This window comes from Parus major, chromosome 1A, assembly GCF_001522545.3.
Source record: "Parus major isolate Abel chromosome 1A, Parus_major1.1, whole genome shotgun sequence".
NCBI lineage: Eukaryota > Metazoa > Chordata > Aves > Passeriformes > Paridae > Parus > Parus major.
In genome coordinates this window covers 5,070,611-5,097,750 of record NC_031773.1, presented here as the reverse complement: position 1 = coordinate 5,097,750, position 27,140 = coordinate 5,070,611, and the positions used below count along the sequence as shown (strand labels likewise).

Sequence of the window (27,140 nt, the reverse complement as noted above, 5' to 3'; positions counted from 1 at the left end):
AACAACAGGAAACATTCTCTTTTTTTCTTGGAGAAAGCTTTGCTTATGAAAATACAGTATTTATGAATGCACATTTACAATTAATAAAGAAGCAAGAATAAGAAAAATAGCCTCAGCAAGTAATTTATTAACTTGAACATCATCCTGTGCTTAGCACACACAGTAAAAGAGAACAACACAGCTCTCTGGCAAATTCTTTCTGAGGATGGGCAGCTTCCCCTGGTAAGCACTGTGCATGGGGATATCAAACCCAGGCTGGAGTATGGGCTGTGATCAACCTCTCCTCGTCAATATTACAGAGTTCTACTGAGCACTCTTGTGCAGCAAGCAGGGCATGACCTGCCTTTCCTACAAGCACTCTCTGCCCGTTGGTCTCAAAACACACCATGCCACTGTTTTACACTGAGAGCAGGCAAATACCTGTTGCCCAAGGTTGCCAGTGCCTTGTGGCAGTGCTGGCAGCAAAGTGGGGGCATCACTGCTGCTTGTGCTGTCACAGAGGCCACCCAAAGCCTGGGGCCAAGCACGTCACTGCCTCTCCTTGGGTGCATCCCAAGCAGGGGTGCTGAGGCAGTCCATGGGAATCAAAAAGGCAAAGAAACAATTGTCAAACATGCAACCCTGAAAATCCCCCTGAAATTAATGAGAATCTGGCTGCTGGCTATGTCCAGGGCAGCAGCAGGACAACTCCATGGCTTGGAATTACAATTGAATAGTTACATCTTTGTCCCCCCTCTTTCTCCTGAGTACATCTTGCTGTATGTAAACATAACGTCATCAGAGAAAAAAACACAGCAAAGCAACGCAATGCATCTCAAAGGCATGCAACCTCTCCAGCTTTAGAGCCTCAAAGACATCTTTTCAACAATAATAACAGTACCTATTTACATTCTTGTCAAAGCCATGTGACATCTGCATGGGAGAAAACAAGCCAGCTAAGAGTCTATTTCTGGCAAAAATATTGCAAGGAAATTAGATTAACCTGGGTGGAATTCTATCTGGGAATTTGGAGTCTGTCGTGGTGATTAAGTCATCATTTCTGTCAGATTACTCTAATCGGCTGTCAAATACGATTCCACAACCCCATCTGTAACTTGGCATCCTCGTTATTCAGTTGATGTTACCTTCTGTATACAAAACAAACAGCAAACAAGGAGGTGTGTGCAGTCTAGCATTTAGCAGAGTCATTAGCTGTGATTACTATTGTGTGGTTGCACATTGCACAAGGCGATCAGCTCCTGGTTTGTTTTGTTTAGTCAGGGGATGCTTCAGATCAGGTGTAACCTTAAGCCTGAGGTGTCAGGGGTGAATGGGTGAGAACTGTCTCCAGGCATGGATGAGCATGGGATTGGCACACTACAAGCCACCACTGCATCAACAGCAACTGCTTGAATCACATTTCAGAGTTGTCAATGTATTTGCTGGAAAGGCTTTTGGACACCTGCTTTCCATCAATTTTCTGAAGAGAAATGGACATTCAGATATTCTGGGTAGGCTAAAGACTTCCTCCAAGCAGCAATTTCTGCAAGTGAAGCAAGGTTTGTAGGAGGAGGCAGTTGGCACTCGAAATGGTATGTATTGGCTGCTTTAAGATATTAAACATGAGTATGTTAGTCTTACACAGGACTTCAGCGATTAAAAGCAGGAGATGCCTTTCAGTGAAGATGAAGAAGCTGATGGGCTCATTTTGCTGCAGCTGTATTGAGTCTGAAATTTGGATACCCTCAGCACCTCTGAAACTCTGGCCACCTAGACTGAAAAGTCTTTTTTTTTTAAGTTCCATTGCAAAAGCACCTTCAAACATGATTACTACATCTATTAGCAGCTTTTATTGTCCACTCCTGCCACTGTGGATGCACATGCCTTGCTCCAGTCATTCCTTATGCCTTGAGGAAGGAAAACCACTTGGCAAGAAGGGATTTTGAATGCACATCAGACCTGCCCCCACCTTCACCCAGCTCAGTATGGCAGTCAAACACCACCTCCTGCAAGTCCTCTAATGTTAAGCAGAATATGTCTTTTCACCATCAGAGTTGAGGGATTATGTGTGGGGAATGTTACCCATGACTCCTCACTCCTTACCATTCCTGTCATCACCTTTACATAATCCTTTAAAGCCACCAGCAGACTTCTAGAGCTCTTAGCCCTTTCCAGACTTGTCTCCTTCTGCCCTTCCCTGTCATCTGCTCTGCCTGTAAGTTTCTAGCCATGACCCAACTCAGTTTGTCCCTTCCCTGTCATTCCTACAAACCACATCACAGAGAAACACCACACAAAATGGAGCTAAACCTCCCCATAAGCAAAGGGTAAATTTGAAGAACTTGGGTTACTTGGGTAATAACCAAACCCAACAAAAAGCAGTAGGATTAAATGATGACAGCTTGCATATGTCTTGCCATTTCTAGCACTCTGGGACTTGCTTCTTGCTAGCATTAATCACTACTGAAGCCAAAGGGGACTTCTTTTGTATTTTCTACATCTCAGAACTGTAAAATGTCAAGAGAGAATGTAGGATAGAGAAGAAGAGACATTAGACCTTAATTAAACCCTAATATTCTTTTTGGGTGAAGGATTATAAATTCTATGACTTTTGGAATCAATAGGAAAATGGAAGGGGAAGGAAATATTAAAAGGAGTAGCAGAGACAGACTAAGGGCTCAGAAGAAAAACACCTTAAGAGATACCAGCATGAAAAACAGAGGGAAAAAATTGTTCTTTGCCTAACTCTGGTCTGGAAATGAATTCAAAGCTTTCTCCAAGTTCCTGATCCAATTAGTGAGTGCAGTTTAATTAGACCAATAGTCCAAGGCAAAAATAGGACCAACCAGGTTTCTGAGAACCTCTACTGAGTCTGGAAGTCAGGAGGGAATGTACTGACCTACCAGAAGACTAGGGGAACAAGAGAAAATACTTCATAAGCACCAGAGGATTAAATGATTTTCAGTGTTTAAGAGACAATTGTTTTTCTGGACTATTTATGTGCAGATATTTCTACACCCCACTCCCTACCCCTCATTTCAGCTTTTAGCTCCCCAGTTTTTCCATAGGATCTTTCAGAGGAGCTCTTGAGCACTCATTTCTCACATCTTTTCATTGCCAGCTGTTTTTACTTATTTAAACCCTTGTGACTCACAAGTAATATGAGTTTCCCAGAAGTGAAAGAGGTGTATTTTCCTATCGAAAAGAACTGTTTAGAATGACTCCTCTAGGGTCAAACTAACTTGAATTACGCAGTCAATATCTGGCTAGTGCTTCGGGAACTTCTCTGGGAACTGGGGATAATCTCCAAGGCCAAATAAATACTAGTGAATAAGAGGCAAAGGACTGCTCTCTGGATCTTAAATTCAGTGGTGTGGCACAGCTTGCATTTACACAGCTATACTCCTCCTTCCACTCACAACAGGATATCCTGTCCATACTGTCCAGTGGGAACAGTATGCAGCCCATGTTTTTCCCCCAGAAATATGCCCACACACCAGGCAGGAAAGTGTTTCACCAGCACAGGCAGAAATTTGGATTCCCAGTATTGGTGGAAGTCATTCACCTTCATTTATTCACAGATAAAAAGAGGACAAATGTGCATTTATCACTTAGACTCACAAATAAATGTAAAGCAGTTGCTGTAACTGCCTGAGCCATGACACAGCTAGAAGATTGTTTGCTGTCATCCTTTCATAAATCCCAATTTAAGGGATTTAAGATGTGTTAGGCATTCATACAATTTTAGTAGTATAAGAATGTGATCTGTTATTTGGCCTCCTAGATTACTGTCAGACATATATACATGCTTTTTTTGCGAGAGAGAGAGAGAGAGGGAAGGAAGGGGAAAGAGAGAGAAGCAAGAGAAAATGAATATTGCTGGTGGGTGCCAAATATAGTTCATGCGGTAATGCATAACATCATTATTTTCTATTTAGAGCACAGAAACAAGCATATAGCTTGCTTAAAACAAGTTGTTTTACCGGAGAACACTGAAACCACTGAAATTCAATGGCTTTTGGAAGCTTTCCAACTCAGTCATTTGCAATCCACTATACTCTGTGGTTTAAATTCAAGTTAAATTAAACATTAGTTAGGGAGACTAAAAACAATGCTGCACTTAAAAATAATAATAACAATATTATTATTAATAAGTCTTCATCTAGTGATCCCTTTCACAGTCACTCCCACATCCTGCTGTTCCTCCTGTACATTTACTAATTGGGCTGGAGCACTCAGTCTCTTTTAAATGTTGTACCCTCATATAGAAATTAAGAATTTGGATATCTTAGAAGTGACCACTTCCTAGTATACAAATAGCTACTGTTGCTTTTAGCAGCTCTCCTCCCTTTACTTAATTCCTTAATTTCTTACCTCTCACACTAATGGCAACAACTTCAGGACACAGGTGAGCCAAACGAAGTGAAGATAAAGAAGGGGAGGTATGGCCAAAAATTTTCTCTTCAAAATCACATGGAAAGCAAAGTTATTAACTATCTTTCCTTCAAACAAATGAGCCTTTACAGAACCTATTCAATCCTAAAAATAGACATTAAGTGGGATTCTATAACTTGTTGAGAATAATGCCTTGGGGATATTCTGCATCATCCATGCTTAAAAAGCAAACCCATTAGACATCTGAGCAAAACATCAGATATTATTTTAACAGCAAGAGTTATCCATCTCATCGGCAGCAGCAATAACTTCTGTTGACATTTTGCCAATTGGAGTTTACATGTCAGTGGGGTGGGGCGGGGAGATAACTGAAGTCTCTCTGTGACATTAATTGACTGGGTTTTAACACCCATTCAAGGTGATTGCCAGGGGCAAAAACTGCTGCCCAGGTTTGTGAGCGGAAAATGGAGCGCAGCGAGGCGGCAGCTTGCCCAGTGTCACGCAGGGAAGCACGGCATGGCCTGGAATGATGATCCGGTGGGAGGGAGCCGAGCTGTCCGCACTGCACCAGAGCCCAGCTCCTCACGCTCTAATTGATTCCTCCCCTAACACCACTGCGAGGTACTGGCTGCTGCTATCTCTCTGCAGCAGGAAGATGGGAAAAAGGCATAGAGGCTCCATGTGATGCATCTGGAATTAGTCCACAACCGAAGCCAAGGCTATCACGCCAAAATCTTGTAATTTTATCATCAGGTGTAGGTAAGACATTGCTTAGCAGGCATATTCCACACAAGCAGGGTTATTTTTACAGGACTACTCCCTAGATACCCCATTTGAGAGGCGACATAAGAAGCAGTGATCCAGGGCTGCTGGAGGAACCAAGTGCCAGCCAAGCTGTTGTGGCTTTGGGATGTCAGCTAATAACTAATGAAGCCTTGCTGTGCCTTGGGTGGACTTGCCCAGCATGACCTAAGATGTCAGGACTCAATTCCCAGCATGACACATGCCTTCCAGTCAGTGTCCCACTGGACATGACTCAAGTGTTCTGAAGATGTACTTTCTTCCATCTCCCCAGTTGGGCGTTTTTTTCCAGAAGTCAACAGGAGATTGAGACTTTAAAGGAGATTGAGACTTTCCCTTCAAAACTAAGAACACCCCCTCCTCCTATATTAGTATGTGGAAAACAGAGCCAGAGCAAAGCCAAAACATGCTACCTATTAAGTCATCTTCTACATAAAGCCTTCCCATGGGAATGGCAGAGAAGTCCCTCATCCATCTCAAAAGGGGAAGGCAGCAGAGACTTGTTCTTTCTTGAGTGGTCTGCAAAGGTAGATTTCACATTTCTCCCAGATTCCCCACTTAGGGAGCACTGACTCCTGGGGGCGTATTCAGGGAATTTTTCCCTTCTCAGAATCTGTGAAAACTCGAGAAGAAATTCCCATTTTAAAAAAGACTTTTCATGCTACCAAATGAAAATATTCAAGTAGCTCAGTCTGTGGTCACCTTTTTAGGGTGTTAATGCTCAAGCTTGGTCCACAGGAAACCCCTCCCTTTCTACATAAATCCGTCTGATTCCACATCAACTTCTAGGATATTTTTTAGAAATTTGTTAAGAAAACAAAGCAGTCCTCTACCCTGTCCTTCTTCTTCCCCAAAAACCCAGTCCCAACCAAAAAGAAAATAACATTTGTTTCTGGATATCAATAACTGTGAAGAAATTTAGTTTAAATCATAGGTTTTTAAAAACATGCAATGACTTTTTTAATGCAAAACACAAGCTCAGTTCTGAGAGAGGCCAAAGTGACCAGGATATAAAATGCTTGTTTTGCACGAGTTTTATTTTAATACTTACGCTGTTCTGTGCTTGTTTGTTCTCCTCGGTGAACTATGCTCTGGGAAAACACCATGTGATTATGCTCATCAATATCCCCTACCTTTGCCAAGCTGGAATTCAGGAGATAACCCCTTAAAAGGAATGACTAGCGACAGCAACATTTCAGAAAGGCAAGAAAGCATAGTCAGGGGCTCCTCTGTTTCTTTCACAGTGTTATCTCATCTACACTTCTTAATTTTTTGCTTTCATTCAGTAAGAGAGAAACCAGTCTCAGCCACTCCCCCAGTTTCACATCACAGATTTTTCTGTTCATTTGCTAAGTGGATCTTCTGCCTGACTCTTTCTGCAGCATGGAAGGTCACCTTGATTCAACAACGCTCTTGGGCTCCTCTTCTGACAGAAACTAGAGTCTATTATTTTGTACAAAATTCAAATTCTACGCTATTGGATTTTTTTATTTTTTTTTTTTATGTAAAGCTTTTCTAAAGTTCTGTTGGAAAGCTCTCCTATTTGCATTACAATGGATCAGCAAGAACATCTTATAGCGAAAAAGTGTGATTGAGGTAAGTCTAAAATAAGCCCCAAAAGCATCAAAATTATAAAATCTATTGAAATACTACCTTTTAAATTAGAGCAAAGGCTACAATATATAGATAAAGTTGGCCCTGATGATGTGGGGCTGCTGCTGTTTTCACTTTTCATTTCGTAAAGGTACAGAGAAGTTCTGAGTCCAGAATACATGTCTCGATTCACAATTCTCTCCTCCCCAGAAGGCAGAGGGGCAGTCAAATTCCTCCCTGTTACCAAACACAGACCAATCCAGATTTCTTCAAAGGTCAGACATGAGCCCCAAACTACTTGTCAACACTCATGCCTCTAAATATTGCAGTGCATAGCCAAAGCATTCAGGTAGAAAAGAAGTTTTGAATGAAGATGTCAAAAATCCTACTCTCCTGACTGAGATCAGCTAGGGTAAGTAGTACGGTTTTATTGTTGAACTAGCAGAGCCATAATATTTTATGCCAAATGAGGATATGGCTCATAAATTCTATTTAAGCTCTCCATGAGCTGAAGTTAGAGGAATTTTCCACGACTATCCAGTGTCAGCATCCAAACTCTCAATGTTATGCCAATAGTCTGCACTGGCGAAATAATCTGGCTGTGGAGAGGGAATGAAAAAGATAGCTCGATATTCAATCCATCTATGAAAACAGAACAATACTGCCACAGCACACAAAAACACACACTGTCCACATGAAAATATGAATGCTTAGTTGTGTATACATACAGTTACAAACACCAGTAACAGTCACATTGTGCAACCATGTTATTTTTAACCACCCTTCATATGAACTCATTCTCTTTAATTTTTTAGCATCTCTGTAGCTAATGTACTCTGCCAGTGCTTTCTTTGGGATAAGGAAAGGGGTTTGTATTCAAACTAAACAAGCACTATATATTTATAATGCTACTTTTCAGGATTTCTAATGCATTTGAATATTTCTGTCAATAGGTGTTTTGATAAGTGAAACAAACAAAAAATTAATGGACAATATTAGCAGAAACATGTATTTTTGAAGAATGAGTCAATTCCAGCTGGCTGTAGTTTGGACCAAGCTGTGATTAAGATTTCATTAGTAAAAGGGACAGAGCTAGGAAGAGTAAAGCTAAAATCAACCTGCCTCCACCCATCTGCAGAGCTCCAAACCAGCATCTGATCCAAAGCACAACCTTAATGCCCGTGTCCAGAGACTGGGCCCCTTGATTTTCTTGAAAGAAAGCAACAACACAATTTAGTGACTGTAAGCATCAGTATGTGAAAACTTGTCTTCTCTTCCTTATTCTTTACTGCTACTGTACTCAATTAGAAATTTTCTCTGTCCATGCCCTGTGAGTAACATCTTTATGTGCAACTCACTTAAAGGTCAAGGAAATCTATTTGCAGGGATGGCTTCAGGTGGAACAGCTGGAGGCCACAAAGAACTATAAAGAAGGTCCTCTGATAAAACCAACTGAGCTAAAAACTCTTACATCATTCATTCTACCTGCTCCAAAGGTAGCATTTAGAGCTTCTGGGAAGTCTTGAACTCCTGTTTCTTCGGCATATGCTACCTTTTCTGAGAGAGGCTAATGCAGCCTGAGGGATGTTGCAGTGTCAGTGAAGCTATAGCAAAGGGCAAGGAAAGCACAGGGAAAGAGGAATGGGTGCAGTAAAGAAATTTTCCCCACATCACACCCTCTATTTTTGGCTCTCATGTCAACAGGGAGGAAGATAAGTAGCAGACAATGAGGGCTGTCAGCTATCAGGACACTTTTAAACTGGGATAAATCCATGTCATTCTTTGCAAAATGAACAGGGTCACAAGAGGCAAGGGACACGCCTGCCTGAGCAACCCTCAGAGCCCTCCAGACACAAGTATATAAGCACAGCACTTAGGCTGACTGTAGCTCTTACTTAGCAAGATCTTTCTTTTTGGTTAATCATATATTTTTGTACAAATAGGAGGATTCTATATTTACCCAGCATAGCAATTTCTTTCACTTCTTAGCAATCGGAGAAATGAGAGATGAAAAAATCCAGCAGCTCATCTCGAATGACTTAATGCCAATACAGGATTACTGCCTATCCCTTATTTTCTAATACTTTCCGACCCCAAATGCCCATAAGGACTGGGATTTAACTTTGTATCCTTTAGAAGATTATTCTAATTGAACAGATACTGGGTATTTTTTTCCTGATACTTCATCTAAGCTATATTTCACCTCTTATGATGGTAAATCCTTGGTTCTGTGTACAGCCAAAAACAATTCCCATTTGTCACTGGCATTTGGGCAGTATTTGGCCGTGGAGGAAATAAATGCACCATCTTCATTGATACTGCTGTGGATACTGGGTGAGGTGCTCCCATAACAGCACTAATCCTTCTCTGTATTCTCTGCAATATTTAAAATGAATATACTTTATAGTAACACAGCACATTTCCCTCTAAGGTATTGTCAGGAATTTGTCACAAAATAGTATTAGTTGCTGTCTGGTGGGTACTTGCTCAAGTGATGGTCTAGAAAACAAACTCCCTTCAATTATTTGAGCCATTCACAGCCGAATGGAAATACAAAGGTGTCATATCCGTCACATCTCTGCAGGAGGCTGCAATCTCTCTGAGTGATCCCGGTAGCAGTAAGGAACACTGAGTGTTGTGTTTTCATAGTGGAATTAGGAGCTTCACTTGTGGAGGTACCAGATTTTCAGTTCACAGGATCATAGAATGGTTTGGGTTGGAAGAGACCTTAAGGCTCATCTCATTCCAACACCCCTGCCACAGACAGAGGCACCTTCCACTAGACCAGGTTGTTCAAAGTTCTTAGTTTAATCTTATCCTCTGATTAGTGTCTTATTTTCCACAATCTTACTTTCTTCAACCCACAATCCTATGTTCTCTATCTTGAAGTCAGTGATAAGCCTCTATTCATACTTTCTTAGAGATCATTACAGACTTCTAATTACTCCTTTCAGTCACAAGCTTCTCTTTTAGTTTCTTTCTCTGCTTTTTCCCTGTATTTCTCCTTCAGAAGAGAAAATTTCCACTCACTACGACTTGTAATGGCTGCAAGTGGGAATGGGTGAGCATTTCTGGGATGAATGATTGAGGCAGTGTATTAATGTGATTCCCTGACACATTGTAAATTCCATTTGCAAAGAAGCAAAGTTCCTTATTTTAAGCCCTTCTTGCATATCCCTCCCCCCTGGATGGCAGATAGACCATCTCCGAGTTACAATGGGGCGAGAGCTGGGATTGACTGCAGACTGCTTTAATGCCACTCTTAATGACAACTTGTGAAGATTAGGAAGTTGTCAGAATCAGATATCAGCAAAAGCTCCAGCTTGCTTTGTGAAGTCAGTCTGAATTAATTAATGGGTAGCTTTCCTTTGATATCGCTTTGATATTTGGCTGCAGCTGGATAAAAATCAACCACAAAGGAAGCTACATTTTGTTTACCACTGCTTAAGACTCTGTTTAGCTCAATGTGATTTTTTTTTTCTTTTTGCAGTTTTTACTTTTTTAACTTCCCTGGCACAAGGCAATAGATACAGACTTTTTGTTAATAAATGGAGTTTTGATGGCATCTTTTTTAATGACTGTTTCTCTCTGCTCCTGCAGATAGTCAGGCTACCCTCTAGTAGCAAAGCCATTACTGATTTCATGTAAGCTGAAGGAGAAAAGATAAACCATTCCAAAAGTTAGACTAATAGTAGCTTTCTCCCTCTGTTAGTGTTTTTCCTGTTAAAAGGTATTTGACACTTTAATTGTAGAATCATAAAATCAAGGAATTATTGAATCATGGAAAGGTTTGGGTTGGAGGAGACCTTAAGGACCATTCAAGCTTCCATCTCCTGCCATGGGCAGGAACACCTTCCACTAGACCAGGTCTGTCAAGCCTTGTACACTTCCAGCTTCTCTGGGAAACCTGTGCCAGGGCCTCTGTACCCTCACAGAAAAGAATTTCTTCCTAATGTCTAATCTAAACTTACTCTCTTTTAGTTTAAACCCATTCCTCTGTGTCTTGTCAATAATATTTGCTCTCTGCTTTAGAGGGTGCTGACCACTCCACACACTGACAGCCTAAAACAAGCTCTGCATTTACATGTCCTCCATGTGTTTCCAGGGTGGGAATTCACGGTCCATTTGAGCATCTTGAAAGGATTTGAATGTCTACCAAGACAATCAGATGAACACGTCTGTACCCCCAGACTGGTGCTTGCACCCAAATGATTCCCCATGTACTCCTGGCAGCCCCAGTGGCCCTGCTGGCCAGAGGAGAAAGGATTTCTCTGCACAGCACAGGGCAAGAGCAGACAAAAAAAGTGGCTCTACCGACTAAGCTGATGAAGATAACAATTTCTTCCAGAGAATGAGCAAAAAATAAATTATGTCTCTGAATCTGGGAAGAGTGCTTTCAATTAGGCAGAATAGGATTGTCCAAAGTGTGTTATTAGAGCAGGAGACTCAATCAGACCACCCAGTTTCACCTGTTTTTTGTAGTATTATGGGGTTTTGGAGCACCACAGAGAAGACAGAACTTCTGTTTTCTCTCTTATCATGTACACTGTGCCATTCAGCAGTACAGTGCACCTGCCCAGTGGTATTCATTACCTGACTGAGATGGGGGAAACTGGCTGGGGCTACCTGAGCTTCCTGCACCACCACAGGAGTGCAAACACACAGTTAGCCAGCACTGCATCCCTTCAACAGCAATGGACCACAGAGCAGAGGTGTTTGAAGGAAGCAGCCCAGCTCACAGGGTTGGACACAACTGCAGGAAGATGTTGAACAAACATTCTCTCTAATACAAACATGCCATGAGGCCTGGCTCCTTAGTCATAACGTAACTCAGATCCACAGGTATCTAACACTGCTATCAAGGCAGGTAAATGGCATCCAAGGGCACCTCTAATGATGTTGCTTCCTGATGCCTGCAACTCTTTTCATGATTTTCCTTTCTAATTTCACTATTGTAGGAGTAGTCAGACAGCCAGGAAGGCTCCCTGAACCAGCTTTTCATTACGAAGACAATTTTAATAGCTCGTGTCGTGCTGTTAATGAGGCTGACTGAAGCACCTGTACTTTCTGTTCCAGATAGTAGAAAACAGCTAACACCAGCAGGAGGATAAATAGCTGTTTAAGAGAGTGCCTGGGCTATTGTCCTTAGCTAAGCACCCCACCTAAATCTTGGTGAGCTTTGCAATACCCTGGAGTACTCCAGTGATGGCCTCTTGATTTTCTTCAGAGATTTTGATTCTGAAGTGCACAGCAAAAGGTTCTCCAAGTCAGTGATTTTTGGGTACTCAGCTTAAAAGTGATATCCAGTGAACTGATCCTCCACCCTCACCGAATAAGATGTTCTAAGTTGGACAAAAAGGTCCAGGGGGATTTTACAGAGTGATGACCTCAACTGGTCAAAGTTATGGAAACCGGAGGTAAATCCCAGTATCACATGCCAGAATGGTTTGGCCTTTAGGGGATGAGCTTCACATGAGTAAATTTTTCTGAAGTCAAGCCATTATTATGCATTACTTACTTTCCATCCCAATATTATTAGACTGCAAAACAGTGAAAAAAAACCCAAAACCTGAACTTCTCCAAGAGTTCTTTTAAAAAAAAACTGGTGTGCATCTAACTGCTTTTGCAGCTGGGCCAATGTGCTCCTGCTTCCCAGAAGGAAAAGAAACAACCTGATATGGATGTTTAGGATCTAAACCAACTCACTGAGGCCCATGCCCTGTGCAGCTGTGCACCCTCCTGACATACCAGAGGTCATCACCCCCTGCCATCCCAGGTAAGGTAGGTCAAGGTTTAGCCACCTTGTCTCAGTGCCTCAGCACAGCATCGTCCTGCACTCCTCTGTTCTTGGAGAGTCTCTTCAAAATGTTTGAACAAAATTCTTACTACAGATGAACTCATATCCAGATATCACAGTCACCGCCCTCAGTACCAGGCAACCAAGAGCTGTTCCTTGCTTTCTCTCCCTTACATCAGAACCTGATACTTTCAAACAGCTGGAACAGCTTCAAGAGGAGAAATGGTGATCCTAATCTTAACTAAGTTCAGTGGTGAAGGCTCTGTCAGGTCAATCCAAGCTAAATCCTTTCAGTAAACAAGGCAGAGAGGATATGAACTGCATTCTCCATGCATGCCAGAAAGTTATCCTAATGATGAGGTTGTGAATTTGGTGAAGGCAAATTTGACCTTCTATCCCTCAATGAGAAAAAGGGAAAATATAATTATGAACTAAATGTTTTGCTCAATTTAGAGAAGCTATTTTCACTTGGTGAAAATTTCACTCTCCCTACGTCTGCACAACGCTCACCATTCTCCCATTAAGCTGCAAGTTCAGCTACTTACAGAGATTTCACTGGGTTCCTAAGTCACTTTTTTACATTTCATAAGTCTGGGGCTGGTGATCCATTCTGTGTTTCACAGAAATGGTAGGTGTAAACAGAACTTTTCTGCTAAGGTATCTGAACTTAGTACAAATACACATTTCCACTGAAGTGGCAGTCAGTACAACATTTGTTTTTGAGAAGCAGGGGTAGAAGTGGTATTTTTGAATAGAAACAAATACCCACATGTCTTCTGGGCTGGGCAAAGTGTATCATTAAGTGGGTTCCTTTGCACAGTATTTTAAAGGAAGGAATGGGCCAGATTAGCTTTCTCAACATAATTCAATGTCTTATAGTTCACTTCCTAGGAAAAGATGCTCCCTGGGAATTCTCCTCTTTCCCATCTGGTTATTTTTATCACTTAAGCAGTTCTATACTCTTTGGATCCTTCATTAAACAGCATTTGGCCATACTATATGTGTACTGAATTAGTTTAATTTGTCATCATAAATCAATCACTGCAAAACCTTAACTAAGTTAATTGCTCTTTGAATTCCCTTTCTGTTTGTCAAAATCTCTCAGAGTCACTGATATATCATATTCAGGCTATTATTCAAATCATAGTGGATGATTACCTTTTTATTACAGGTAATTTTTACATAATGTTCATACAGTACTGACAAACCATAAGGCTTAAAACAGAGAAGGGAACTGGATATTACTGAACTAATCCAGAAAGGAGTGTCAGGATAGTCATTAGAAAGGAGCTCATGATGTAAAGCGAAAACCAGAAATACATTTGGGTTTTTTGGCTTCTTGTTGGACAAATAGTATTTTATCAGCAAGTGAATGAGGTTTCACAGTATATCGTCATGGGTGCCTGCATTTTGGACCAGATTATTCTGATTATTATTTTTCTTATTCAACACCCCTAAGTGGACTTTGAGGTTTCCTTACAGCCAGTACACAACATGTGTGCAAAGTACTCTTGAAGCCAGTCCTGTTTTCCTGTGATGTAAAAAATGTTTAATAAAATCAGTAGTGATTTTTACAATGCCAAAATTAAAAATGTTTTCCTTGACAACATCTGGCAAAATGGAAGCCAAGAATATTTTAGAAAAACAGGTCCTACAAACTCCACTTTGCTGTTAAAATACTAAGAGCTTTCTCCAAAATGGTATTTCTTCCTTGTTAAACCCTTAATCAAATCAATTCATACAGCTAATGTCCTAATTTCATGCCAGAACTTCAATACAAAAAGTTTGCTGCTACTTGGAATATGTATATCCCACTTGAAATAAGAACCATGTAAAGCATGATTCTGTTAAAAGCATGGGGGTGCAGTGTGGGCTGTTAATTATTCTTGTGATAAAGTTAGATAGGAGGATATATAAAAAAAATGTACAAAAAGACAAAAAATAACCCTTACCATGTCCAATAAGTCTAAGTTCAAACTCAGAACAAAGACTCCAAAGAGGTCTAGGTGTAGATTTTACTAATGGATGCCCATTGCTTTCTGACTTCAAATTGCCTCTGCATGACATTAAAGGTGCATTTATTCAGCTATTTGGCTCCAAGATCCAATCAATATATAGTGCTCTTGTGTTACCTATCTGCACTTAACCCTTGCCAGGAAATCCTGCCAGGTTCACTTGTCAGCAAAACAGAGAACATTCTGTTTTAAAAATAAAGTATGTTAAATTGAAAACAAAGAACAAATGTCAGTGCCATGAAGGCAGTTAAAGCAGTTCCTGAATACAGCTCTTTGAGGTTTGCCCTCTATACAAAAGCCAATTTTCACTAAGCAGCAAATTAGAGCATGGGGGAACCAAGATTATTACATCTAACTGAAGGTACAGAATAAATTCAGATGGGTGGAATTTATTGGATTACTCTGTTTAGGGAATAGAAGTTAAACACCTCTAACGAAGCCATGAGATTCTTAATGAAGATGAGACTAGTTAAGGCCTCAGTTCTACATCTCATCCCAAAGAAGCCCATTTCTAAGATCATTATTACATTCAAATTGAGGTTTTCCCTTTTCTCCCTTCTGCCTTTTAAAACAAAATCCAAATGAACACTCCAAGAAAACCTATCTCTAAGCTGAATAATATAAACCACATCCCTATGAGCTGTGAGGGTATCAGCAACCTGCTCTCATGCTATGTTTGAAAAGACACATCTGAAAATTCATGCTGTTCATTTGCAAGACATAAAAGCTACTTGTGATGCCAGCACCAAGTAAACAGAAGAGAACCGTCCCTGTTCCGTTGATCTGTATCATATATCATAACAATATGTCTGTATTTCTCAAACACTGCATATCTGCTTCTCTGCCTAGTAGCAATCGTACATAACAAGTGATATCTAAATACATATTTCAGGAAAGATAAAAGCTCCAATATATGACAAGGAATATTATGACTAACAGAGAGATTATATTAATCATGAATAAAAAGATGATGTTTGATCATACTTGTGCAGAAAGTTTTTAAAATTTGTTTAAAAAAATCTTTTAAATGAATTTCTATCCTCAAGGAAAATGATTAAAACCAGAAAAGCCTTGAGATGTCAGCTGGTGACATGTTTTTCTTCTTTATCTTTCTTTTTTTGTTGTTGTTGCTGTGAAAAAAAAATAAATCTGAGAGAATACAGCAAAGTGCATCATTAACTTCTTATTAATTTTATAATACAAAGGCAATTCAGTTAAAATAGTAGTGCTGCAACTTTAAATTACAGAACTAGCTTGGTATTTAATGAGAGATTTAGCACAGCGGGGTTTCTGTTAAATTAAGTTGTGCCTTCACATCACAGTGGGAAAACAGGTGTATATTGGTTTAGAATTATGGAAATGTTGACTAATTCCAAGGCTTGTAATCAAACAGCAAGGCACCCTGCAATATTTTCTTCCAAGATTCTGCATTAATCATTTATGTCTGGTCTTATTTTCTTCATGTCCACTAAAAGGGTGCAGCTCAAAGGAGCAGATCAAGCGCTGGTGTTTTCATGTCTCTGTTAAGGATGAGGTCCAGGCAAAAAGCAGAGATAGAGACATAGCACTGCAGGCTTTGCTCAAAAAGCTACTTAAATTAAACTGCACATGCAGCCTTGGAAGGGGCATAAATTTCACGCTAAATCCACACTTTTTTGGCTTCACCGGTGCTGATCCAAAACCTGCTTACCGAGCTACATGGAGCAAGTCTGCATTTAAGAAATGAAGAGACTAAACCCAGAAATAATCTAGGCTCTATCAATAATGAGCACAGAGCTATTCTCCTCCACACCTCTGCAGCATTGCAGGTTACACCTGAGTGCAGGTAAAACACAGATGAGTTCCAACAGCCACAGCATCCCTGCAGCCTGCTCCTGCCTCTGCCAGGTTTCCTTACCTTACACTAATAAATCACCTGCCTTTGCCTCAGATTTTCTTCCTGGGCTATTTAAGGATGCCTTATCCCATACATGGTGGTATGACAGCAAAAGGGGAAGGCACAGACTCTTTTGTTTGCAGGAGACACCTTATTACTGAACCTCCTACTGACCATACCTCGCTTACTGGAAGCAAGCTGACACTTGATGCCCAAATGAACCCGATCCAAATTCATCCCTTGTTGTAGCTCTGACAGAAGATTGCTTCCATTTGCTCTGAGACTATTTTACACACGGAACTATCCACTACTGATCCCTGCTTGCTTGGTAAAAGCTGCTTAGCAGGCAGGAGGAACACCACAGAAATTGCTAAAATTTATATAGGAGAACCCTACTAACGTGAAGCATTTCCAGCACGTGGGTCACAACTCTAAAGTGTGCTTAAATGAAGTTATTTTGGGAATACACAGATGAGGCATAACAGTATCCCCATATATGCTGAATGTCAGCATACTGCATGTGCAAAATATAGAATCTGTCATAGAATATATGCTGAATCATTCTGAAAGACAAGTAGTAGAAATGTATTCAAGTTGCTTCTCTTTGTTAGAGGCTTCCCTTTAAAAAAGAAGGTATAACAACTTATCTCATGGTAAAATCTAAACATCTCTGGCTGTATCAGGAGTATTTTTAAAGCCAAAGCCTCAGAGTCATGGAAATTCAATTTCCACATATCCTTAAAAGAAAACTTTATAACCTCACAGTCAGGACAGGAAAAAACAGCTTGGAAAGATAAATCTTAAATGACAAAGAGCTAGAGAGGGCTTTAGAAAAAAATTTATTTTTTTTTAACCTTATTTTAAAAGCATAGAAACACTCTTTAACAGCTGCCTGCTCATTAGCTGTGCAAAAGTGGGGGAGAAAATAATGCCCTGCTCAAGTAAGATGCAATGCAGAGCTGAGCCAGCTTTGTCACCTGTACATGGGGAAGTCAGAGAGGAAATCTGCCTCTCCAAGTCACCCACTGGGATAAAGAAGACCTCTCAAAACACAGCAAGCAGCTTGGGGGACTCAGGGAAGAACAAAGAAAAGTAAAAGCAGCTGAGGGAGCTGTATTTGTTTAGCCTGGAGAAAAGGAGGCTGGGGGTGACCTTATCACTCTCTTCAGCTCCCTGACAGGAGGGTGTAGCCAGGTGGGGGTGAGGCTGTGCCCCAGGGCAATCAGTGACAGGATGAGAAGACATGTCCTCAAGCTGTACCAGGGGAGGTTCAGGTTGGACATCAGAATGAATGCCTTCACTGAAAGGGTGGTCAAGCATTGGAACAGGCTGTCCAAGGAAGTGGTGGAGTCATCATTTTTAAAAGTGTTAAAAAAAAAAACAACCTGGATGTGGCACTTAGGGCTGTGATTTAATAGACATGGTGGTTTTTGGTCAAAGGTTGTACTCAATGATCCTGGAGGTCTTTCACAACTCTTATGACTCTCTGATGGTATGATTCTAAATAGACTCTGTCTAATTCTAAGGGGGGTGATGGGTAGATCTTGTGGTAGAGCTTGAAGGATGCTATCTGGGCAGGGTGCTGCTCCAGCAGCTTGGGATACCTCTATCCTACCCAGCCAGTCCACACAGCCATTTGACTCAAAGCATGATGGAGAGCAATTACTCAGTGAGTTGGTTTAGGTGCAACATTGAATGGGGTTAGAGAGCTCTCATCCAAGGGCTCAGCATTTTCTGGCACTGGGGATGGAAACCAACAACTAGGGTTGCAGAGCCAGAGGGTGCTGAAATTCAGCCTGAGCTCCAAAAGGGGACTCAAAGGGAATTGTCCCTCAGAGCCTTCCTTTCTCTCTCGAGGATGGCACATCCATCCTCTACACCCTCAAGTGCCAAGTCCTCCACTGAGAGGTTTGTAAAGTCTTGATACTGTCCCTTGCAAGGACCAGTTGCTGGAAAACATCATTTGAAGTGCCACAACTTCTCTCTCCTGTTTTCCTGTGGCTGGCCTACCTTTGCAGATTTCCTACCACCATTCAATGCCATGAAGCATTTTCATTGCAAATGACAGAGGACTCCCATTTTACCTTTGGCAGGGCTCACAGGTAACTGTCCCATGACAGCACCTCTGTACACCAGTCATTTCCATGATGCATGAGGTGGCTTTCCTAATAGAAAATCACTTGCACAAAGTGAACTGGACAGATATAATTTTTCAAACACAGAGTGTCCAATTTTACACACAACACATAGGAACTAAGGGAGATATTGGCTATATAACTGTCAGTCCAGGCAATGCTCTATTTATTTACACAGTGTATTTATTTATTTTCATGTCTGTAACCATACACTACAAACATATACTTGAACACTTCTCCTGAATCAAGAGGGATATATCTCCATCCTTTATATTTTTTCTCTTCCATCCTCAAAGTATTCAGCAGAAGAAATGAAAATGGTGGTACAAGAACATTTCAGAGTTAAGGCGTGCAATTACCAGTGATATACTTCTCTCTAGCCCTGTAATTTAAATATAAAATACCAGAGGAAAATGCAAGGTACGGTTTGTACAACACAACCACAACTATTTGGAAAACTGGTGCTAGTGGTGAGGAGAGGTGATGTCAGGAGACAGGATGACTCTGTGCAAGCAGCTATGTGGTACCACACTCCACAACACCCTGAGATATGCAGGTTGTTTACAAACCATGTGGATAAAGGCTGCATTTAACAAAGTTTGGCTATGTTTTGTCTTCTCCTCTCCCTTTTCAAGCATGAAGCCCCAGTGGTGAAGTGTTTTTCTGCCATATGTTTTCTCTCCTCCCTCCCCCTTAAATAAATTTAAAAAGAGATCCACATTGCACTCTGGCCACTGTCTCTAGTCAGCAGGAATCAGTACCTTTTCCAGCCAAGTGACTTTCTAGAGTACAGCAACTGCCTTTGGACATGATGCCATTGCTACAGGACTGGCACCAACACAGGACACGCCATCAGCTTATCCACCCTCCTTGCAGAGGTCAAGGTCATTTGAGGCACCAAGCAGCATTGAGAGCAAAAGGGCTATTTTTCTGTCAATAAAATAATTAGGATCAAAAAGTAAATGTACTCACCCCAGGTAAAGTTTTAATATTGTGCAGTGCATTCTGTGCCTCAAGAGCAGCTTTTCTTGTATAAAATGTTACGAAACAACAACCTATAGAGAGAAATGAAAAGCTTTCAGAAATTAGTGAGTATGATTTGTGAGAGTACAATAGTGAGGGAGAAAAAACAGTGGTTGAACAACACATTATGAAAGCTGGAAATGTGAATTATCCTGAGGCGCCTGAATGACATGAATAAAGGAAAGCTTGTATGGTTTAAAATAAAAAATCCCCCCCTGTGCATTGCATCTATAGCACACCTGTATTGTTAGCGAGCTGTAATCACTTAGAAATTGTTAACCAAAATCCAATTGGCTTTGTACATTGTAAATAAGGTTATATTTTTCTGAAGGCTCCCCATTATACTTTGAATATAAGCAACATGGCAAAGTCAAGCAGCAGGAATTCATTGTTACGTTCCAAACAGAAAATCAGGCTAAAGCAGGACCTTATTTAAAGGGCTTTATACAAAAGAACTAAGGTTGGTTCCCTCCTTTCCTTGAAACCAGGCAGGACTGCAGGTGGAACACTCATCTCAGTTTCAAGAATGAAAAACAAGCTACAGGTGAATTCACCACTGCTGGGATAGTGGAGGCTGCTGATGGCTGACAGCATTAAGGGAGGCTCTGCTCTCCCTGCAGCTGCCAAATTTTCAGTAGAGCAGGTAGTTTTAGTTGCCTTAATCCTGTGGTTTCCCTTTTGACAGTATGATCCAGCCAGGTGGTGTGTGGGACCAAACATGGGTTGCTGTCACTTTATCCACTGCAAACATGTAATGTAGCTTTTTCTGCAGCACACAGAACCCAGGCAGTTCAACACCAGCCCCAGGGGTGAGGTCAGAGCTCACAGGCAGATCCTCAGGGAAGAGCTATAATGTCACAGGCAGGGGACAAAACACAAGGACTAGGGTTTGCCTGTAATGTCCCATGGCAATGAAGTCTGCTCCTTGACAGATGAGATGTTTGCTGCAGATGGGGTATTTGGTGACCCAACTGCTTTGGGGAGAGGAAAAACATTCTGGGCAGTGCTGGCTGGGGGGCAGAAGTGGCTCCTGAAATAAAAACCTGCTTCGCATGAAACAGGATGATGCAGGTCTTACTGATGAATCAGAAAACAATCCTGTTCTCTTAATCACAGTCAGAGATTTGTTACAACTCCAGAGAAATGTCAAAACCAATCAGTAAATAAAAGAAACCCTGGCTCATGAGCCTTGGTGCTCCCTTGGAGCCTGACACACATAAAATAATCTGTGTTTCAGGCAGTGAGCAAAGATGATGTTTGTATCAACTCCCTAATGTTGGCCAAGGTGAAACATCCCAGCCCACCTGATATTCCTGCTTGTCTTCAACCCTGCCCCATCTCTGTAATGGCAAAGGACATGGGGAGAAGGTGTGCACAGCAGCACACAGAAAACATTGGAAGTAACCATGTGGAGTGGACCACTTTGGAAGGAAGGGCTGAATTCAGAAAGGGCCCCTTCATTGCCCCTTGCTTGGCTCAAGCTGTGCTTGGCATTGGGAATGCTCCCTCTGGCTCTGCAGCCAGGCCAGTGACAACCATTACCCCGGTAACAAGCAAAGGTGACCATGTATTCCCAGCTGGAACACAGCAAGTTTATCCCTAATACACAAAATCACTTGCAGGCACAGCAAAACATGGTCAGGCAGGTAATGCAGACTTAACACAGCTGAGAGGAACATTTTTCATACTGCCAACAGGTTCTTTAAAATTTCACACTTTATGATGGAGATGGTTTAGTAATTATTTCAGTAAGCGGAACATTGTTTGCAGGGATGCGTGCTAGAGACAGGCATAGCCTGTTAAGGTTTGTGTTTCCTGTAAGTGTTTCTAAACCTTCTATTTCACTGGAAAATTCTGAAAATCTGAATTATTTTGCCCCAGATGAAAATGAGAAAAAAATCCAAGTTTGTGACATTTAATAGTGTGATTTTGAGACAATATTGCAATATTTTTCTATCCTGTCAGCCAGCTCCAAGTCTATCTTCTATTGTTTCTTCTTTTGGCTTATTAGCTTTTTAATATAAGGCTTTTTAACCAGGAGAGAGGATTCAGAGGGGAAAATATCAAGCTGTAATCACAACTTTGCAATTGCTATGTCCTTTTCCATGGGCCCGAAGAGTTTCATTTTAGATTTCAGCTCTGTGGGTTCATTCCGATAAGGAGAAATTTGAAATCTATTGGTTTATCATTCTTGGCACTACTTGAAAGAGCTGCACTTGAAAGATGAATATGCTGTGAAATACCCTTTAACTGATCATTTTTGGGAAGTAATAGCTCAGGAGAGAAAAATGTTTCTGTGAATGAGGGCTGGAAGAAACAGTAGCTTAATGGGAAACGTGCAGATGTTTCAGGCAGGTCATTGGACCTTGACAAAAATAGAGACTTCTAAGCTCAAAGACTGGCACATCTGAAAATGCTTACAGATAAAATTTTTCTCAGGACACATTTGGCTCATATCTTCTTAAATACAACAAACCCCACAACAAGAGCTTTGCTGTGATGTGAGGGGGGCATGGACATCACTTGTGGACACCTGAATTTGAAGGTATCTGCTAAAGAGGTCAGGGCTGGACTCAATAAGTCAACAGTGAGGAACAGAAAAGGCAATAGTCCATGTTTCCCCAAGGAAATGCTGTAGCCCAGCCTACAGATTTTCCAGAGGTGCTGCAGGCATGTTACAGAAACTGCATTGAAGAGGCCTCCCAATGTAAAATCCTTTGCGGTCAGTACATAGAAAAAGTACCTGGAATACTGGAGGGGAAGATGCCTGTGTAATAGGACAGGGCTAATCTGTGCTTTAGGACTGGTAGCTGTCCCCTTGCTGAAAGGCAAAGAGGCAAAGGAGTTCCTTCTTCCATTTTACTGAAGAAAATGTATTATTGCCAAAGACAAACAAGTGTCCCAGCTGGAAATGAAAAAGTATGTTTTCTACTGAAAGAAAATTAAAAAAATACAACCTTCCTCTTCAGGCCTTACGCACATATAATCTTTGTTTCATCACCAACAAATTCAGCACCTTGAACCACAACTAGATTTTCTGACATCCAGATAACTCAGAGCCTGGCTTATAACCTTCTCCCCTCCTAGTCAGGACAACTTATAAGGTGAATCGGTTTGTGGACATAGTTCTGCCAGTCCTCAACAGCGTGAAATACAGCCCAGTTTAACTCCACACAGGTTAGTGTATTCTTGCCCACAGGCAGAGGAGCTCATGCTGCCAGTCAGTGCCTCCAGAGCAGCAAATCTCCCACGCTCTGCTAAGCTGGTTGTGCTCTACTTGGAACAGTATTTACTACAGCGTAAGGCATTTCTTCTTTGTACCTTGAAAAAAATTCTGAATGAATCATGCAGATCCCTACAGTCCCTTAAGGACATCGGCAACAACTTCATGGCTATCCTGCCAGATGCTTGAACAGACTGAATAAAACCTGCCACTCCATACTGCTCCGCGTTTAATGGCAACAAATGGGATGCCTGAGAAACAACAGCAGAAAACAGCCCTACTTCTCCAGGCATCTGACGAGCAAACGCTGCAGTGTGGACACTACAATGCTCAACTTCAACACCTCATTAAAGAAAGGGAAAAGATCTCTTACTTCAGCTTGTTTTCATTCTCTCTCTCTTCCCCTCCTCCCCCCTTCCCCTTTTTTTTTTTCTTTTTTAAAAGGAAATTTAGTGCCAGAGAAAGACCTCAAGGTCCCAGCCATTGGGAGAGAGTTGACACATTCAATTCTCCATGACACATTCAATTCACAAGCCCTAGCTCAGGCTGCCAAAGGCACCAATTAGCACCAGTGGTAGGGATTTTATTTATTTAATTTCCACAGAAACCTGTTTAGCAAGACAGTGACAGGGACAAACAGCCTTGTGTATGGCTAGAAACAGCTTTATGTGAGTCCCTGTCAAAGATGGCAGCAATGGATTACAGGGGAATGAAGCCCGGGGTTCACTGAAACCATCATTCAGAAGCGAGGAATGGGAAAAAGATCAAGTGGTGAGGACTTTCATACCACAGTAGCCATGATTTTCTGCTGACAGTGAATTTGGGTTTCTTGAGGACTTTATGGAGCTACGACAAATTGCAGCTTCCACCATGAAATGTCAAGAAATTCCATTCCTCTTGTAAGCAAGAGGATTTTTTCAAAGAGCTGTTAGTGACCCCATGCAATGGGGCTTCTTCTCCCATGTGACTTCTGCGTTATGACCCAAATTTGCCTCCCAGCAGAGCAGTCATAGCTTTGTTAGGCTGCAAGATCCAGCTCTACGCCATCTCCAGGAGCTCCACCATGCCATTATTTTCCTCACTTTCTCCCAATTCAAACACAGACTAATTATGCCATGAGAGCTGTTTACATTCCTAATTTTGAACAACTAACAAAGGGAAGCTCTCCTCCACTTGAAGATGTGGCTTACACAGTCCTTGTTGGCATTTAACGGCACTGGGATCTGTGTAAGAGGCTTAATCTCTCAGCCAGGATTTCATGCCTGAATGAATACAGCAACCTCCATCTTGCTTCGGGTGAGAAAAAGTCTTTTACAGCTCCCTAAACTGAATAGACAATTCCTGTGTTAAAGTTAGCAAGAATTACACATGTGCATCTATATGAGAAAACAACCCTTGGATGTGGACAGGAATTAAAACACGTTCCACAAGATGCTCTGAGGTCTTGATTTGCTTAAAGAAAAATATTCTGCAGTCTCCCAGGCCTGAAAATTTAACTTTTGGGGATTAAAAGAGACAAGATACAGGAGGGAAAAGGAAAAAAAAAAAAGCCAAACCCATATTTATTGGTCTGATTTATTAGTTTCTTTAGTTTTCAACTGTCAAAATTTGTCAGTTTGGATCTCTCCTGTGTTGTGCATATTATCACCTGCTGCCAGTACCTGAACCCTAACCATGGGGTATAGAAATACAAGAGCTTATCAGGGTGCCTGCAAAGACTGCAACAACTTAAAAGTATGAAATTTGCTTTACCTTCTAGACTAATAAAATAAACACTTCAAAACAGCTATAATGATTATCTGATGATTGAACTCTGTATTCTTTTAGCAAGTAATGGAATCCTGGCAGACAAATTCAATTCAAAATACATTCACATTCAGGACATCAACAAAGTCATCATGTTGTGAATTGAAAATTCCTTTAAAGGCTGTGTTTGAATTCTAAGGGGCTGACAGATCAAGGGACTGAAGGCCCTGGAAGGCTAAATGAGTGAAGTCCTGCTATGTTTCTTTCTTTCTGTGAATGAAGCTCACTTTTGTGTGTGCATTTGCAAGCAGAACAGGTGCTGGCTTCATACAAGCCTGGAATCTCAATGGGGACAGTAGCTTCTTGTCAATCCAGCACAGTTCAAGCTAGTTTAAGTTCAGGAGGATTTCTTTTTCTTGCTTTCTTCCCCACTCCAAATGTTTTTCTCCTGATTTCCACATTCACTCATCCACCACCAAAATTTAAACACGACACTAATACAGGGCAGCCTTTAACAAGGTCTCTTGCATTCCAGCCATCCACCTGAACTTTGGAATATGTGCTTTGTACATCACAGAAAGCTGCCTGAACAGCACGATTTCCAACCAAACACACCATGTGTGACCTGTAATGTCATTTTCCAAAAGCCAATGAAGACATTAAAATCTCTTTTCCACTAAAGCCACTGGGAAGACCTATTGCTACAAGGAGTTCAGGTGTGTGGTTGGGCAATGAGACTTTTCACTTTGCTTACATTTTATGCAGTGCAATGGGAGCCTTGCCTGGCTTTTCTACAGTTGTTAGTGCAATTACCTAACCCACACTGAAGATTAATCTAGTATTAGGTGTTTCAAGTCTTAGAGATTTTTACTGGGTGGTTCCATCCAAAACCAGAGGAAACCATGAACTGTCTGAATAGCAAATACAGCCATTCCTGACAAAAACACCCAGAAAGAAAAATCCAACTATTTTTGAATCTCTTTTTATCAGAAGAAGAAGGTGGCTAAGGCAGGGATGTGTTTACCTGCACCATCCTCATGCTCTATTGTCTGTGGAGTCATGGGAGAGTAAGATGAATTCACTCCCAAAGCCATCCTGATAGAATTGCCGAATACAGCAGAAACCAAACTTTAATGATGCTGCCTCCCAATTAGCTCAGGTTTGCTAATAGTTTGATATAATTGGCACCCTGATGGAAACCGTATTACCAGTCCTGTCACCAGCCAGGAAACTGCACTGCCACTCTAATGACAGCACATATTATAGTGATGCCACTTCTAATATTAATACATTAGCTGAATGTAGGCAAGAGCTCACATGTGAGAAGGATTCACAGCTGGGACGTGCCAAATTCCACCCTGTGTTCTATTTGTCCTCCTGGTTCCAGCATTCAGGGTGGCAGTGCCCCAGCCCCAGAGTGCCCTGCATTGCACTGCTCGCATTAAAGCAGAAATGCTCCAGGCCGGTAACAGCCCCGTAAATGGCCAGTGAAAAATGATCCCATGGAGCTCAATTTTTTCTCTCCATGCCTTGCAAGTTATGACGGCCTTTCTGTTAATTGGCCACAAGTCCTAGTTTGCTGTCAGCCTTCAGCTGCACGGGGGAGCTCTTTTGGAGGAGTCGCACTCTGTCATTCCCATACCCTTGTGAATACAAATGCTCTCTATAAATGTCCTCTGCCTACAAAATGGAAGTGGTCTCTTTTTTTTCCCCCTTTCTTTATTTCGTTTTCTTTTTTTTTTTTTTTCTTTCTTTCTTTTTTTTTTTGACCTAGATTAAATTTGCTGCATTTTCAAGCCTTTTGGGAAAGCAACTAAGAACTAATATGCACCGGTTCATGTCCCACAACACTTCCCTACCCATTATTATGTAAATTTTGACTAAAGTGCGACACAGATAGAAAAGATATCAAGGGCAAAATTGCCAGAATCTACTTTTCTTGCTCTCTGAAATAAGCCACTTATATTAAACAGTTTTAAATGGCTAATAGCTGTACAAGTATCTGAAGAATTTCAATGTACAATTTTTCACATAGGACAATTACAGCTTTCGCAAATTCCTGAACTCTCCTGCTGCCAGTGTAATGACTGGGAAGCAAATGGCCAGCATGCTGGAACTCTCTGTTTTACTTCTGAAGGAAGGGGCCAACTTCCACACCTGCATCTTGGCAATACTCATATGATATCTGCACTAGATGGTGATAAAGGAGTAAAAAAAAGCAGATGCAGAATTAGATTCCATACATGGTGACAGGGTAAATAAATACTCACAAATCAGGTTTATAGCATCAAGGCAATTTTATGTCATTACAAACTAATCTGTCCCTAAAGAAACCATCCCTGCATGCTGGGATGGAAGCTGAGCTTTATTGGTCTGGGCTGAGCAGTGGATGAGAGAAATTGCAACATAAACTCAGGAAGTGCTGTGAAGACACAGCTGAGCAGTCAGTGGCACTGAACCTGCACATCAGCACTGCAGCAACACCATGAACTACAGGGGACCTGGCCTGGAATGTTCATCCTTCGCCAGCCTGTCCAAGCACCCACCCAGTGTAAAT

The 27,140-nt window shown here is 41.3% G+C and overlaps 1 protein-coding gene across 11 annotated transcripts in view; it reads right to left on the bottom strand.

The window, feature by feature from the left end:
* Window positions 1–27,140, bottom strand: part of CELF2 (CUGBP Elav-like family member 2) — a 545,877-nt gene that overhangs the window by 81,973 nt on the left and 436,764 nt on the right. For all 11 annotated transcript variants that reach the window (XM_015627339.3, XM_015627335.3, XM_015627333.2 and 8 more), the window contains one exon: window positions 19,564–19,646. In XM_015627339.3, the coding sequence (XP_015482825.1) occupies window positions 19,564–19,646 (83 nt within the window). The remainder of the gene's footprint in view (window positions 1–19,563; window positions 19,647–27,140) is intronic.